General features: G+C 46.2%; 1 protein-coding gene across 5 annotated transcripts in view; it reads left to right on the plus strand.

Annotated features, from left to right (window-relative positions):
* CCP110 (centriolar coiled-coil protein 110) overlaps positions 1 to 11,543 on the plus strand; it is a 113,222-nt gene extending 101,679 nt beyond the window's left edge. For all 5 annotated transcript variants that reach the window (XM_063934409.1, XM_063934410.1, XM_063934411.1 and 2 more), the window contains 3 exons: positions 288 to 350; positions 882 to 941; positions 9,375 to 11,543. In XM_063934409.1, coding sequence (XP_063790479.1) covers positions 288 to 350; positions 882 to 941; positions 9,375 to 9,450 — 199 coding nt within the window. In that variant the 3' untranslated portion in view covers positions 9,451 to 11,543. The remainder of the gene's footprint in view (positions 1 to 287; positions 351 to 881; positions 942 to 9,374) is intronic.
* Positions 11,544 to 16,089: the final 4,546 nt, after the last annotated feature.

Below are 16,089 nucleotides of genomic sequence, written 5' to 3' on the forward strand. Positions count from 1 at the left end.
TGTAGATCTAATGATTCACCCCCGCCTCTCTACAGTACCTCGCTGCTTACCGCACCCTTCTCACACTCTTGTGTCCTAAAAAGCCAACAAATAACTATGCTGAGGTCACTGTATGAAGACGCTGAGTAGATGTATCTTACCCGATATGTTACTCAAATGAAGCTGCTAAACCTAGCAACTGTAAAAAACACATTTCTCCCAATAGGACTCCTGTTGGTGACAGCAGCTGCAGACTGTATACTCCTCACACAGCGATAAAGTGCATTTCTGTTTTGTTCTGTTTATAGGGCCGTAGAAATTGGAATGTCAAATAGAAAACCTATGCCAAAACCCAAGGCCATGGAAACCAGGTAGGTGACAGTGTTGCCTGTAATGACTTATGGTAACTGCTACATCCAATGACTTTATTATTGTACCTTGATTTATGTCTCCCTTGGCGCAGTGTATGTATGAGTACTCTTAGCAAGCCCACATTAGTGGAAAGGGCCACTTAGGCCTGAGCTGAGGTTTATTGGGTCTGAACTCGACTCGCTGTCATGGTTTTACTTATTTATTTATAATCTTGTTTAACCATGGGTTGCATTGCTTATTTTTATTTACTATAACTAGGATGTAGCAGGGAAGGGTGCACAGCTATGATGGTATGAATTAGTAAAGAATGGGGCACTGTCATTTTGGCCCCAGGTCTTCATGGCAAAATAATATATAATAAACTTTGGCCTTACCAACCGCTGATGTCTTAGAGGAGAAATCATCCTCTGCCGTATAAAGCCTGAAAGGACCATTGTGTTTGCATTTTATTTTTATTTTGTAGCACCGTATGTTCTGGGTGAGAAGTTTCTGTTTTGGGTATTAATCCTTTCATATGTTGCTTCTAACAGAATCCTTCAGCCGAGCCAAGGACAAAATGCACCCATCAGTAAGCTACTTTGCAGGCAAGGGTAAGCACACAGCAAACAAAGTACATTTATAAATATGTGGTACAACCTCAGACAGTCCCCGGGAATAAGCAACAACAAATTGTGAAACCTGTTTTAATAATGAAGTTTTAAAAAGAAAACCTCTTGATAAGACAAGTGGTGGACGCATTCCAATAGGCATATAACACCCAGCCTGGGCCCTGAGTGTTTCTCCAGCACATACATCTATAGGTTCTAGGGTGGTGTGATCAGCTCCCAAATTGACCTGGGAGCTGGTAGGTACTCGAGATGTCTGATCTCATGGAAATATAGAACAGGGTCGGTTTGTACTGTGTGGCATGAGTGTTTGTGTACTTATGTGAGTTATACTTAAGTGGGGATATCAGGAGTGTGGGAGGAATGATCACAGGAGTCTAAAATTGTGTGAAACCACAAATGTATTTTCTCTGACGTCCTAGTGGATGCTGGGAACTCCGTAAGGACCATGGGGAATAGACGGGCTCCGCAGGAGACTGGGCACTCTAAAAGAAAGATTAGGTACTGTCTGGTGTGCACTGGCTCCTCCCTCTATGCCCCTCCTCCAGACCTCAGTTAGAATCTGTGCCCGGCCAGAGCTGGATGCACCTAGTGGGCTCTCCTGAGCTTGCTAGAAAAAGTATTTGTTAGGTTTTTTTATTTTCAGTGAGATCTGCTGGCAACAGACTCACTGCTCCGTGGGACTGAGGGGAGAGAAGCAAACGTACCTGCTTGTGCTTCTTAGGCTACTGGACACCATTAGCTCCAGAGGGTTCGAACACAGGGCCTGACCTCGATCGGCCGTTCCTGGAGCCGCGCCGCCGTCCCCCTTGCAGAGCCAGAAGACAGAAGAGAAGCAATGAAATCGGCGGCTGAAGACTCCTGTCTTCATTAAGGTACCGCACAGCACCGCAGCTGTGCGCCATTGCTCCCACTGCACACCACACACTCCGGTCACTGTAGGGTGCAGGGCGCTGGGGGGGGAGGGCGCCCTGGGCAGCAATAAAAATACCTTTGGCATAAAAATACACATAATACAGTCTGTGACTGTATATGTGTAAAACCCCCGCCATTTTTTAGTCAGAAACAGCGGGACAGAAGCCCGCCGCTGAGGGGGCGGGGCCTTCTTCCTCAGCACACCAGCGCCATTTTCCCTTCACAGCTCCGCTGGAAGCAGCTCCCCAGGCTCTCCCCTGCAGTATCCTGATACAAGAAGGGTAAAAAAAGAGAGGGGGGGGGCACATAAATTTAGGCGCAAATAAGATATATTAAGCAGCTATTGGGAAAAATCACTCATAGTGTAAATCTCTGTGTTATATAGCGCTGTGGTGTGTGCTGGCATACTCTCTCTCTGTCTCCCCAAAGGACTTTGTGGGGTCCTGTCCTCAGTCAGAGCATTCCCTATGTGTGTGCGGTGTGTCGGTACGGCTGTGTCGACATGTTTGATGAGGAGGGTTACGTGGAGACGGAGCAAGGGCAGATAAGTGTGATGTCGCCCCCGACGGGGCCGACACCTGATTAGATGGGTATGTGGAAGGTTTTAACCGACCGTGTCAACTCCTTACATAAAAGGTTCGATGACTCAGCAGCCTTGGGACAGCCGGGGTATCAGCCCGTGCCTGCCCAGGCGACACTGAAGCCGTCAGGGGCTCATAAACGCCCGCTAGCTCAGATGGTGAACACAGATGTCGACACGGAGTCTGACTCCAGTGTAGATGAGGATGAGACAAATGTACAGTCTACAAAGGCCATCCGATGCATGATTACTGCAATGAAAGATGTATTGCACATTTCTGACGTTAACCCGGTTACCAAAAAGGGTATTATGTTTGGGGAGAAAAAGCACCCAGTGACTTATCCCCCCAACTGATGAATTAAATGAATTGTGTGAAGAAGCGTGGAGTTCCCCTGATAAGAAACTAGTAATTTCTAAGAGGTTACTGATGGCGTACCCTTTCCCGCCAACGGACAGGTTACGTTGGGAAACATCCCCTAGGGTGGACAAGGCGCTCACACGCTTATCTAAAAGGGTGGCACTGCCGTCTCAGGATACGGCCGCCCTAAAGGAGCCTGCGGATAGAAAGCAGGAAGCTATCCTGAAGTCTGTGTATACACACTCTGGTACTCTAATGAGACCTGCTATTGCTTCAGCCTGGATGTGTAGTGCTGCAGCAGCATGGACTGATACCCTGTCAGACAACATTGATTCCCTCGACAGGGATACTGTTTTGCTAACCCTAGAACATATAAAAGATGTCGTCTTGTATATGCGGGATGCACAGAGGGACATTTGCTTGCTGGCATCTAGAATTAATGCAATGTCCATTTCTGCCAGGAGAGTATTATGGACTCTGCAGTGGACAGGTGATGCTGATTCTAAAAAACACATTGAGGTTTTGCCTTATAAGGGTGAGGAGTTGTTTGGGGACGGTCTCTCGGACCTCGTATCCACAGCAGCAGCTGGGATGTCGACTTTTTTACCTCAGGTTCCCTCACAGCCTAAGAAAGCACCGTATTATCAAATGCAGTCCTTTCGGCCTCAGAAAGGCAAGCGAGTCAGAGGCGCATCCTTTCTGGCCAGAGGCAAGGGTAGAGAAAAGAAGCTGCACCAGGCAGCCAGTTCCCAGGAACAAAAATCCTCCCCTGCTTCCACTAAGTCCACCGCATGACGTTGGGGCTCCACAGGCGGAGCCAGGTGCGGTGGGGGCGCGCCTCCGAAACTTCAGCAACCAGTGGGTTCGCTCACAGGTGGATCTCTGGGCTGTACAAATTGTATCTCAGGGATACAAGCTGGAGTTCGAGGCGACTCCCCCTCGCCGTTACCAAAAATCAGCCTTGCCAGCTGCTCCCAGGGAAAGGGAGGTAGTACTGGCGGCAATTCACAAGCTGTACCTCCAGCAGGTGGTCATCAAGGTCCCCCTCCTTCAACAGGGAAGGGGTTACTATTCCACAATGTTTGTGGTACCGAAACCAGACGGTTCGGTGAGACCCATTCTAAATTTAAAATCCTTGAACACTTATATAAAGAAGTTCAAGTTCAAAATGGAATCGCTCAGAGCGGTCATTGCAAGCCTGGAAGAGGGGGATTTTATGGTGTCGCTGGACATCAAGGATGCTTACTTGCATGTCCCCATTTACCCACCTCACCAGGAATACCTCAGGTTTGTGGTACAGGACTGTCATTACCAATTCCAGACGTTGCCGTTTGGTCTCTCCACGGCACCGAGAATATTTACCAAGGTAATGGCCGAAATGATGATACTCCTTCGGAAGAAGGGAGTTATAATTATCCCGTACTTGGACGATCTCCTCATAAAGACGAGGTCCAGAGAGCAGTTGTTGGTCAGCGTAGCACTCTCTCAGGAAGTGTTGCAACAGCACGGCTGGATTCTGAATATCCCAAAGTCGCAGCTGATTCCTACGACGCGTCTGCCTTTCCTGGGCATGATTCTGGACACAGAACAGAAGAAGGTGTTTCTCCCGGTGGAGAAGGCCCAGGAATTGTCATCTCTGGTCAGGGACCTCCTGAAACCAAAACAGGTGTCGGTGCGTCACTGCACGCGAGTCCTGGGAAAGATGGTGGCTTCTTATGAAGCAATTCCCTTCGGCAGGTTCCATGCAAGGATCTTTCAGTGGGATCTGTTGGACAAATGGTCCGGATCGCATCTTCAGATGCATCGGTTGATCACCCTGTCCCCGAGGGCCAGGGTGTCTCTGCTGTGGTGGCTGCAGAGTGCTCATCTTCTCGAGGGCCGCAGGTTCGGCATACAGGACTGGGTCCTGGTGACCACGGATGCAAGCCTCCGAGGGTGGGGGGCAGTCACTCAGGGAAGAAACTTCCAAGGACAGTGGTCAAGTCTGGAGACTTCACTACACATAAATATACTGAAACTAAGGGCCATTTACAACGCCCTGAGTCAAGCAGAGCCCCTGCTTCAAAACCAACCAGTACTGATTCAGTCAGACAACATCACAGCGGTCGCCCATGTAAACTGGACATGATGGCGTCCCGCCTCAACAAAAAGCTAATAAGATATTGCGCCAGGTCAAGGGACCCTCAGGCGATAGCTGTGGACGCACTTGTGACACCGTGGGTGTACCAGTCTGTTTGTGTTCCCTCCTCTTCCTCTCATACCCAAGGTACTGAGGATAGTAAGAAAGAGAGGAGTAAGAACTATACTCATCGTTACGGATTGGCCAAGAAGAACTTGGTACCCAGAACTACAAGAAATGGTCTCAGAGGACCCATGGCCTCTGCCTCTCAGACAGGACCTGTTACAGCAGGGGCCCTGTCTGTTCCAAGACTTACCGTGGCTGCGTTTGACGGCATGGCGGTTGAACGCCGGATCCTAACGGAAAAGGGCATTCCAGATAAAGTCATTCCTACGCTGATAAAAGCTAGGAAGGATGTGACAGCAAAGCATTATCACCGCATATGGCGGAAATATGTTGCTTGGTGTGAGGCCAGGAAGGCTCCAACAGAGGAATTCCATCTGGGTCGATTTCTGCACTTCCTACAGTCAGGGGTGACTGGGCCTAAAATTGGGGTCCATAAAGGTCCAGATTTCGGCCCTATCTATTTTCTTTCAAAAAGAACTGGCTTCACTGCCTGAAGTTCAGACGTTTGTTAAGGGAGTGCTGCATATTCAGCCCCCTTTTGTGCCTCCAGTGGCACCTTGGGATCTTAACGTTGTGTTGGATTTCCTGAAATCACACTGGTTTGAGCCACTTAAGACCATGGAGCTAACGTATCTCACGTGGAAGGTGGTCATGCTGTTGGCCTTAGCTTCAGCTAGGCGTGTGTCAGAATTGGCGGCCTTGTCATGTAAAAGCCCATATCTGATCTTCCATATGGACAGGGCAGAATTGAGGACTCGTCCCCAATTTCTCCCTAAGGTGGTATCAGCGTTTCATTTGAACCAACCTATTGTGGTGCCTGTGGCTACTCGGGACTTGGAGGACTCCAAGTTACTGGATGTAGTCAGGGCTTTGAAAATCTATGTAGCCAGGACAGCTGGAGTCGGGAAAACTGACTCGCTGTTTATCCTGCATGCACCCAACAAGCTGGGTGCTCCTGCTTCAAAGCAAACTATTGCGCGCTGGATCTGTAACACGATTCAGCAAGCTCATTCTGCGGCAGGATTGCCGCATCCTGAATCAGTAAAAGCCCATTCCACAAGGAAGGTGGGCTCTTCTTGGGCGGCTGCCCGAGGGGTCTCTGCTTTACAGCTTTGCCGAGCTGCTACTTGGTCGGGTTCAAACACATTTGCTAAGTTCTACAAGTTTGATACCCTGGCTGAGGAGGACCTTGTGTTTGCTCATTCGGTGCTGCAGAGTCATCCGCACTCTCCCGCCCGTTTGGGAGCTTTGGTATAATCCCCATGGTCCTTACGGAGTTCCCAGCATCCACTAGGACGTCAGAGAAAATAAGAATTTACTCACCGGTAATTCTATTTCTCGTAGTCCGTAGTGGATGCTGGGCGCCCGTCCCAAGTGCGGACTCTCTGCAATACATGTATATAGTTATTGCTTAACTAAAGGGTTATTGTTATGAGCCATCTGTTAAATGAGGCTCAGTTGTTGTTCATACTGTTAACTGGGTATGGTTATTTCTCGTAGTCCGTAGTGGATGCTGGGCGCCCGTCCCAAGTGCGGACTCTCTGCAATACATGTATATAGTTATTGCTTAACTAAAGGGTTATTGTTATGAGCCATCTGTTAAATGAGGCTCAGTTGTTGTTCATACTGTTAACTGGGTATGGTTATCACAAGTTGTACAGTGTGATTGGTGTGGCTGGTATGAGTCTTACCCTGGATTCCAAATCCTTTCCTTGTTGTGTCAGCTCTTCCGGGCACAGTTTCCCTAACTGAGGTCTGGAGGAGGGGCATAGAGGGAGGAGCCAGTGCACACCAGATAGTACCTAATCTTTCTTTTAGAGTGCCCAGTCTCCTGCGGAGCCAGTCTATTCCCCATGGTCCTTACGGAGTTCCCAGCATCCACTACGGACTACGAGAAATAGAATTACCGGTGAGTAAATTCTTATTTTTTGGTGTACAACAGAGACACAATGCAAATGTAGTAGCATTGATACTGGTGTGAGACCAGATGTCAGGTGTGGATGTCTGGGAAGTACGCTGGTTCCTAGAGGATGCCTCTTTCAGTAATGTACTTTGTACTTTGGTTACCCTTAAACACTTGGGGTATATGTAATGGGGTCTGAGATTGCTGGAGGTGCAGGTTGTCTGCTGAGAATGGCTGTGTTTATTTAAAGCAGCAATCATTTATAAGGCAAAAACAGGTTGGTTTTGTCTTGTAAATTATTGAAGTTTTAAAAAAAATTCTCGTCCGACAGCAAACTCTGACCCGATTACATATACCCCTTGGAGTGTGACAAAGTGGGTCTCCTGGGACGTGAGTCTGCTCCTTGGGGGGGCTCTCTATGTATGATGTGTGTGTTTAACATATGTTACCGTCACACTTCCATTGTACCACCTGATGAAATGGTGTGGTTGTCAAGGCAGTAAGCCAGCTCCCTGAGGGTGCTTCTTTACATATAATACTTTTGTAGCTACTTCCCCAGTCAAACACTTAGTGTGACCACCCTGGTCATGTGGTGGTGACCTGGGCTGTAAATAGGGGGCAGATGTATTAAGCCTGGAGAAGTGATAAAGCAGTGATAAGTGCAAGGTGATAACGCACCAGCCAATCAGCTCCAATATGTAAACTGACAGGAGCTGATTGGCTGGTGCATTATCACCTTGCACTTATCACTTCTTTATTACTTCTCCAGGCTTAATACATCTTCCTCACGGAATCCCTATCGGAGGCCTCTTTCCTGTATGATGTGTAAAATCATACGTCTCCCTCACTCATCAGGGTGTGCAGTGGGGTGTCCTATGCTTATAGAGTGTGTCCGCTATAGTGGATGTATGTGCTGGATATTTGTGGTGATATTGGCAATATTGTAAAAATATTACTAGGAAATAAAAAGCTGCCTAATAAAGTGAAATTCGCAATTAATCTAAAAGAGCACTAAAATAAAAATATATAGGCATGCAATAATAATTCAATATTTAAAATTAGATTTAACATAATTTAGTTGTTTACAGCCTTGTAATGGGTGGTTTTGGTGAGAGTCAAGAGATAGTGAATGTTCCGGTCCTGTGCTGCTTGTATGGGGTTGGTGGTGCCTGTTGGCAGTTGGTCTATACGAATGGTGCCCTGGCTGTCCCTACCTTATCCCCGTCCGTCCCTGGCGCTGTGTGCTTGGTAAATGGTGACATGATGTATTCGGGTGTGTGTAAGTCCATTGTGTATATGTTGCTAGGTGGATTGTCTAGTAGGGTGTCCATATTTGTGTATGGGCATCTTAAGATGGTGGAATGCACAGTAATAGAATCAAATGTTTATGAAGAAGATTGCAAGGGTGTTTTTGTATAGTAAGAGTAAGGGAGAGTACAAACCAGGTGATATGGGGAAAAGGAGGGGGGTGTTGGTGGGTGTGGGCATAGTGTGGTGTATGGTGGGTGTTTGCATGCAGCGGTCTGAGATGTTTGGGACATTGTATGTGTGCATGTGTAACCTATCTGTTCATAGTTCATGCCAAACTGACGGGTATTCTGTATGCCCTGTAGTGTGTGTGTGTGTGTGTGTGTGTGTGTGTGTGTGTGTGTGTGTGTGTGTGTTTGTTGGGGAGGGGGGGGGGGGGGTTCGGGGATAGCTGGGGGAAACTTAGGAACTTTAAGAAGATATCTTCTAGTACAATGACTGAAATACTGGACTGGGGCGTGCAGGGCCACCAGGGAAATGCAGTGGTAGGGGTCCATGTTTAGGTGTGTGGCTAGTCCGCAGAGGGGCTGTGGCCTGCCACATCATTGGTTTGACTAACCATTAGAGCAGAGGTTCTTAAACTCGGTCCTCGGGGGCCCACACAGTGCATGTTTTGCAGGTCTCCTCACAGAATCGCAAGTGAAATAATTAGCTCCACCTGTGGACCTTTTAAAATGTGTCAGTGAGTAATTAATACACCTGTGCACCTGCTGGGTTACCTGCAAAACATGCACTGTGTGTGCCCCCGAGGACCGAGTTTGAGAACCTCTGCATTAGAGAGTGCAACATCTGGAACCCTTCATAAATATATACCGTAAATTCAGCTGCTGCATGCATGATAATGTGCCAGATTAATAACAGCAATGCACTGTAGAAAATACACCATAGTCCAGTATAAGGTAACATATGTATAATGTATAATTCAAGTGCACAGTCTGGAACCTGATCCTCAGAGCAAGAGGTGGGCCCCCCAGGCAGTAGGGCCCACCGATGGTTACCCCTGTGGGCCAGTCCAAGCATGGTCATATGTATCATTGCATATCCATTATGCTTTTTGAAATAACGAATTCTACTGTGCGCTTTGTAATCTTCTCCTTTTATTATTCCAGGAGTGTCTGCAAAAAGAACCTCAAGAAAGAAGCCAAATGTTGCGACAATTTGAGGAGACAGCACTCACTGGGATAAGCTAGATAGCAAAGCACTTCTTCCACCCTGTCCCATTAGTCTGTTCTGCGCTTTGGCTGTGTATAATCGCATGCGTGCGTCTGCATGCCGATGTTACATTCTTGTATCTCCAGACATTGCTCTTTCTCTTTTGCATGTCCCAAAACACAAGCTCTAGAACCTCTACAAAGGAATTGCAGCTGCTGAATTCCATGATGGGAATATGAGGCGGTACACTGTGTGACCATGACATTCCTCTAGAGGCACCAATGTTAAATGTTATTCTTTGCACTGTTGGCAGAAAGTGATTTAGGTCTGAAAAAAAGATTTCATTGTTTAAAGCTGGCTGTAGCTGAGCAACATGTTCCAGTCATCACAGATGTATGTAAGGACTATGAGGGACATCAATAACCAGGAAAACCAGTGACAATGTGCAAAGCATCCGATCAGTTTGCTTTAATGACAAATGCTTACACTTCACTAGAACATAATAGAATCTCAGCTCTGCAGCATCTACTTATTTCCATGCACCAGTTTTCATAAAGGCCCCCTATGTCTTCCTATAAACTACATAACAAGCAAATCTACAGCGTCAGATATTTCCCACCCTCACGTGGGATACCCCTATGGTTGTTCTACAGGAACTCTTCTTAAAAGTAGGTTTTAGAGTTATACTATATACATTTAGTATTTGATCAACTTGAAATTTGTGTTTAATGGCCTATTTAAAAAAAATAATTATCTTTAAGAAAAGTTGATTTATGGTCATTTACTGCAATATATATATATAACTGCCACCCAGCAACTCCATTGCTCATGGGGAAACAACACTGTTCGCTATTACAATGCCAAGACCTTACTTAAAGCCTAGAAGTTAAAGTTGCATCCACAACCTTTGTCTGCATCCTTTTACATCGATGCTGGAGGATATTCATCCTGGGGTGCTGCGATGTGCGAGCAAGAGTGACTGAATAACTAACTTAGACCAAAACAGAAACCACCTGTGCTTTTATTTTCTATAGTCTGCTCCAGCTGTAGTACAGTAGTAGAATACAAAAGTCAGAATTTTTTTTTTTAATTAACCAATATACAACATGTATGTTTCAACACGCGTTGGCTATCTGTGACATTGGACTATGTCCAGCAAAGTTATTTATTATGACTCCTGTTTATGCTGTAATATCTCTATAAACTTTACACTCTGTTCATATTTGTACTTACTATTTAACGTTGGATTAGTTTAAATATACTTGATAAATTTCAGTGACTGACTTTAGTCACCCTATGGGTAATCGTTATCACCCAAATGTCTCGGGAGCACAGCAGATCTCCTGCACTTGCTGGGTTTGTATATTTCTACTTATATAACGTTGTACTGTCTTTTATAAGTTGTTACAAACTTAACATGACTAAGTACTGCTGAAATGTTAAATAGAACTTTTCTGGAAATGTAGGTTCTTACATGTTACAAATCTAATTCTGTAATGTGCAAATTTCACACAAATTAATTAAGACCTTGGGAGATTTTTTTTTAAGAGGGGGGCTTTGGATGTGGGATTTAAAAGGGCAATAATATTACAAGCAAAACACTGCTTTTATGTTGACATAATATTGCCCTTTTAAATCCCACCACCAGAAAAGCCGTCAAGTGCTTAGTAAATGTAGCCCCTGGTTTAATTCTAGCTCATCTACATTGTTAATCCGTTTCCCAAAACCTGACCTGATAACTTTATTGTCTTGCAGTGCTGTCTATGTGACTGTGCCTATAGCTGGGACTAATATCTCCAGTTTAAATATTCAACTTTTGTATAAACTTTTTCCAGTATCCTTTTTTATTTTATTTTAATTTTTTATTTTAAATATATTTTTAAAGGGTCTTTTATTCCTGAATGGACAGAGACACACTCTGCAATCGACGGCCTTTTTTTCCTCTTCAGTGCCAGAGCATTTTTCTATACATTGTATTTATTTATACATATTTAATGTCCTCTGCATGAAAATTGGTTTCTTTATAAAGTGTATTTATTTTTGTACTTTGTTTTGTATATTTTTGTTTTGTTTTTGTGTTGCTTGTTTTCTTAGTATTAATAAAGTTTTTGTCTATAAGGAAAAAATTACATTTTGTCTCGATTCATTTTTTTTTAAATGTATTTATTTAAAGGTTGCAAATACTTTTCTTCTTACACTTTGTATGATGATTTACCGCTCTTTAGTGCATGGTTACATGCATTTCACGAACGATGGCGTGCTTATCTGTAGCTATGTAGAATAAAACGTACGTTGTAACTCATCATAACAAATCTTTGTTTCTGCTGCGGGGAACACTGGTATTCCACAGGGAATAACATTGGGGTGTAGAGTTGAATCTTGATTCGAGGCACCAACAGGCTAAAGCTTGGACGGTTCCTAGGATGCACTGCACCACCTCCTTTATATCCCCGCCTCCAGGCACTGGAGCTCCGTTTATAAATTGGTGCCTGCAGTGCAGGCAGCTATCAGTGAGGGCTGTGCTAGGCAGCCCTGAAAAAAGCTTTTCTGACAAGAAAGAAGACTTCAAGGGCTGCAGCACAGGCACTTGGTGCTATATGTCATACTGACATATCATGCTGTGGCTCCCTCATCTCCCCCAGCGGCGCTGTATACTCCCACACCCTGTTTGCCGGGTACTTACAGCGGGGAGCGGAGGCGCTCCGGTCTCATCAGGCACACATACCGCCGCATCTCTCCTGGATCGTGTGGCTGCACGTTAGGGAGGAAGTAAAAGGGTCCCCCAGGCGGGACCCGCCGAAATCACAATCTGTTGCGGTCTCCGGAGGCAGACCGCACCGCTGTTGTGAACACTGTGGCCGTGCAGGGACCCCACTGTATCCACCTGGGCAAGGAGCACAGGTCGGATTTACTAAAATCCGTTTAGTACAGGCTCCATAGTACTCAGTGGTGAAGTCCAGCAGAGGGGATAAGGCTCCAACCTGTAGCTCCTCCCCCAACCCCAGATGCCATCTACAGCAGATGTTCCCGCCCTGGAGCTGCATCTCTCTCTCTCTCTCTCTCTCTCTCTCTCTCTCTCTCTCTCTCTCTCTCTCTCTCTCTCTCTCTCTCTCTCTCTCTCTCTCTCTCTCTCTCTCTCTCTCTCTCTCTCTCTCTCTCTCTCCCGGTCAGCGTTTGGGCGCATGCCGACCATCGGGATACTGAGCCGGCGGGATGGTGGAGGAGGTCATCTGACTGTCGGTCAGCAGACCGCCGGTCACATGAATACCACCCGTTTAGACAGTGTTAGTTAAGAACAAGTGCTTAACTATAGGGATATTTAGTACAAGTATCCTATGGTATACATCCAGTATTTACTGTGCATTGTTATATCTGTATACATACTGTACATAGCCTTACTTAGTACTGCTAGCCCAGTGCAGTTTTATTGTTTGTAGTAATTTCTGCTTTATACATGTGACTGTGTGTGTCAATAGCTGCTGTGCGGTTCCTACTCCGTGTATCTCTCATATTGCTATCACGATATTCTGTACCCCAATGGGGGCTAAGTGCGCCAGGGTCATATATATATATATATATATATATATATATATATATATATATATATATATATATATATATATATATATATATATATACCGTATATACTCGAGTATAAGCCGACTTTTTCAGCACAGTTTTCTATGCTGAAAAAGCCCCCCTCGGCTTATACTCGAGTCAACGGCTGCAGCAGACGCCGTGGGCTGTGTGGGCGTCCGCTGCAGCCGGCTCCAGGGACAGACACTAGAGGTCATTATTGACCTCTAGTGTCTGTGCGGCGTTGCTATGGGAGAGACGTCATGACGTCTCTCCCATAGAGATGATCGGGTGCCGGGAAGCGGGCGGCCAGATGGAGCGGCGGCCAGACGGAGCGGGGATCCAGATGGAGCGGCGGCCAGACGGAGTGGATGAACAGATGGAGCGGCGGCCAGACGGAGTGGAGCAGCGCAGCAGCAGAAGAAGCGGTCGGGAAGCAGGAGCGGGGCAGTGGTAAGTATTGTTTTAGTGTGTGTTTATGTTTGTAAGCTGCAAAGGGGGCACAGTAACGGGGCAAACAAAGGGGGCACAACTACTGGGGGCAAAGAAAGGGGGCACAACAACTACTGGGGGCAAAGAAAGGGGGCACCACAACTACTGGGGCAAAGAAAGAGGGGTCATAACTACTGTGGGCAATGAAAGAGGGGGCACAAATACTGGGGGCAAAGAAGGGGCATAACTACTGGGGGCAAAGCAACGGGGGCATGTTTTTATCTGTCACTGGGGGTATATGTGGCACTGGGGGCACAACCCTAGAAACAAACATTACCCCCTGGCAACAAGCATAACACCTACCGCATAAAACCCCTGGCACCGTGCATTTCCCACCCTAGGCTTATACTAGAGTCAGTAATTTTTCCCAGTTTTTTGTGGTAAAATTAGGTGCCTCGGCTTACATTCGGGTCGACTTATACTCGAGTATATACGGTATATATATATATATATATATATATATATATATATATATATATATATATATAGCTTCACAGGATATACTGTTTGGTATTTTGTGTATTTCAGTCACCTATACCACTTAAATCCTCTGTTTGTGATCTGCATTGCAATCCCACTCCACAGGGGTTTTTGTCAGGCACTGTCTGGCTATATTGTACTGTTACGCCCTTGAGCTACATTCTCCAGTAATGTCTGCGTCACAGGGCGGGAGATCTGTGGCTGATCCTGCATCATGCAGTGCTGACGCCGCAGATTTATCTGAGGAAAATATTTCATCTGAGGGTCCAGGTATTGGGGGTTCTGTACCCCTCGGTCAGCCTGCAGCACCAATGGCACACCAAGACCCACCTTGGTCTGCTTTTTCTAATTTACTGACTACTCTAGTAACAAGACTTGTGCCCCCTGTGGGACCTCCTGTGCCTGTGCAATCACATATTGTCCCTGTTGTAAATCCACCATAGGTGGATTCTCTGTCGACTCCGTTACAGCAGTTAAATTAGTCCTTGGTTAAACAAAAGCCTGACCCTTGCCCCCCCCCTAGGACCAAAGGGTCATCTAAGCGGTACATTTCTTCCTCACAATCCACGCATGTTTCAGATACTTCATCTGATGAAGATGTCGTATATACTGACCCATCAGATGCTTCTGAAGTGGAATCAGCAACACAGGTGGATGTTCCTGACCTCTTTGAGGCTATCAAACTGATTCTTCAAATCGATGATGAAACTGAACCTCCAGATACATCTAAGAAACCTGATAAGTTCAAACGTCAGAAGGTTACTAAATTAGTTTTGCCACATTCTGACCATTTAGTTGACATACGTCGGGAATCCTGGGAGTCTCCAGGAAAGAAACTCTCCCTGTTTAAAAAGATGCTAGCTCGTTATCCCCTCGCTGCAAAGTTAAGTAAAAATTGGGAAACCCCGCCACTGGTGGACTCGCATGTTGCACGTCTGGTGGTGTCTTCTACTCTGCCTGTCACTACCGTCACCTCTCTGAAGGAACTGACGGATAAGCGTGTGGAGGGTTGCTTGAAGTCTATTTCCACTCTTGCAGGTGCTGTACATAGAACTACTATAGCGGCTTCTTGGACTGCAAAAGCTATTGAAGCCTGGGTTCAAAAAGTTGAAGCGGAGCTACCTCCTAATTTTTCTGATAATGCCAGACAGTGTCTTTCATATATTACCGCAGCCTCTCCTTACATTCAGGAGGCTGCCTCTGATGCTGGTGTGCTGGCAGCCAAAGCGTCGACTACTGTACGTCCATTCTGGCTCGCTGTATTCTGTGGTTGCGGTCCTGGTCTGTAGATCTGGACTCTAAAAAGACCTTGGAGGTGATCCCTTTTAAGGGAAACATCCTTTTTGGAGAAGATCTGAACAAGATTGTTGCTGACTTAGCATCTGCTAAAACTGCATGTCTGCCGAGTACTAATCCTTCAGCTCCGAAGGCTAAAAGTACCTCCTTTCGTTCCTTTCGACCTCCGAGTAAAGCAAAGGGTCAGACGTACCCGAAACAGGCTCGCACTTCCAAAACCTCTAAGCCCAACCATAAACGTTCCTGGGCCTGTCAGCCTGCATCCAAACCAGACAAGCTTGCTGCATTACGGGGCGGGTCTCCCCCTGGAGGACCCCAGGGTGGGAGGCCGACTTCTGTGGTTCGCCCAGGTATGGTTACAGACCACTTCAGTTGCCTGGGTGAGGGAAGTTGTCACTCACAGATACGCCATCTCTTTCAAGAAACGTCCCCCTCGACAGTTTTGCTTGACAAATATCACTTCGGATCCGTTGAAAGCAAAATCTCTACTATTGGTGGTACAATCCCTCCTGGACACAGGAGTGATAGTGCTGGTGCCTCTGGCTCAAATAGGCAGGGGGTACTTTTCAACGCTGTTCCTAGTTCCGAAACCGAATGGATCTTCCAAGGCCCATTCTCAACCTCAAGTCTTTGAACAAATTTGTAAAGGTATCCAAATTCCGTATGGAAACTCTTTGCTCTATTGTTCTGGCCTTGGAGCCAAGGGACTATATGGTATCCCTGGACATACAGGATGCTTACCTACATATACCTATTGCCATGACGCATCAGCAATATCTGCGGTTTTCTATTGGTGACCTACATTATCAATTCCAGGCCTTGCCTTTT

This window comes from Pseudophryne corroboree, chromosome 7 (genome assembly GCF_028390025.1).
Source record: "Pseudophryne corroboree isolate aPseCor3 chromosome 7, aPseCor3.hap2, whole genome shotgun sequence".
Taxonomy (NCBI): domain Eukaryota; kingdom Metazoa; phylum Chordata; class Amphibia; order Anura; family Myobatrachidae; genus Pseudophryne; species Pseudophryne corroboree.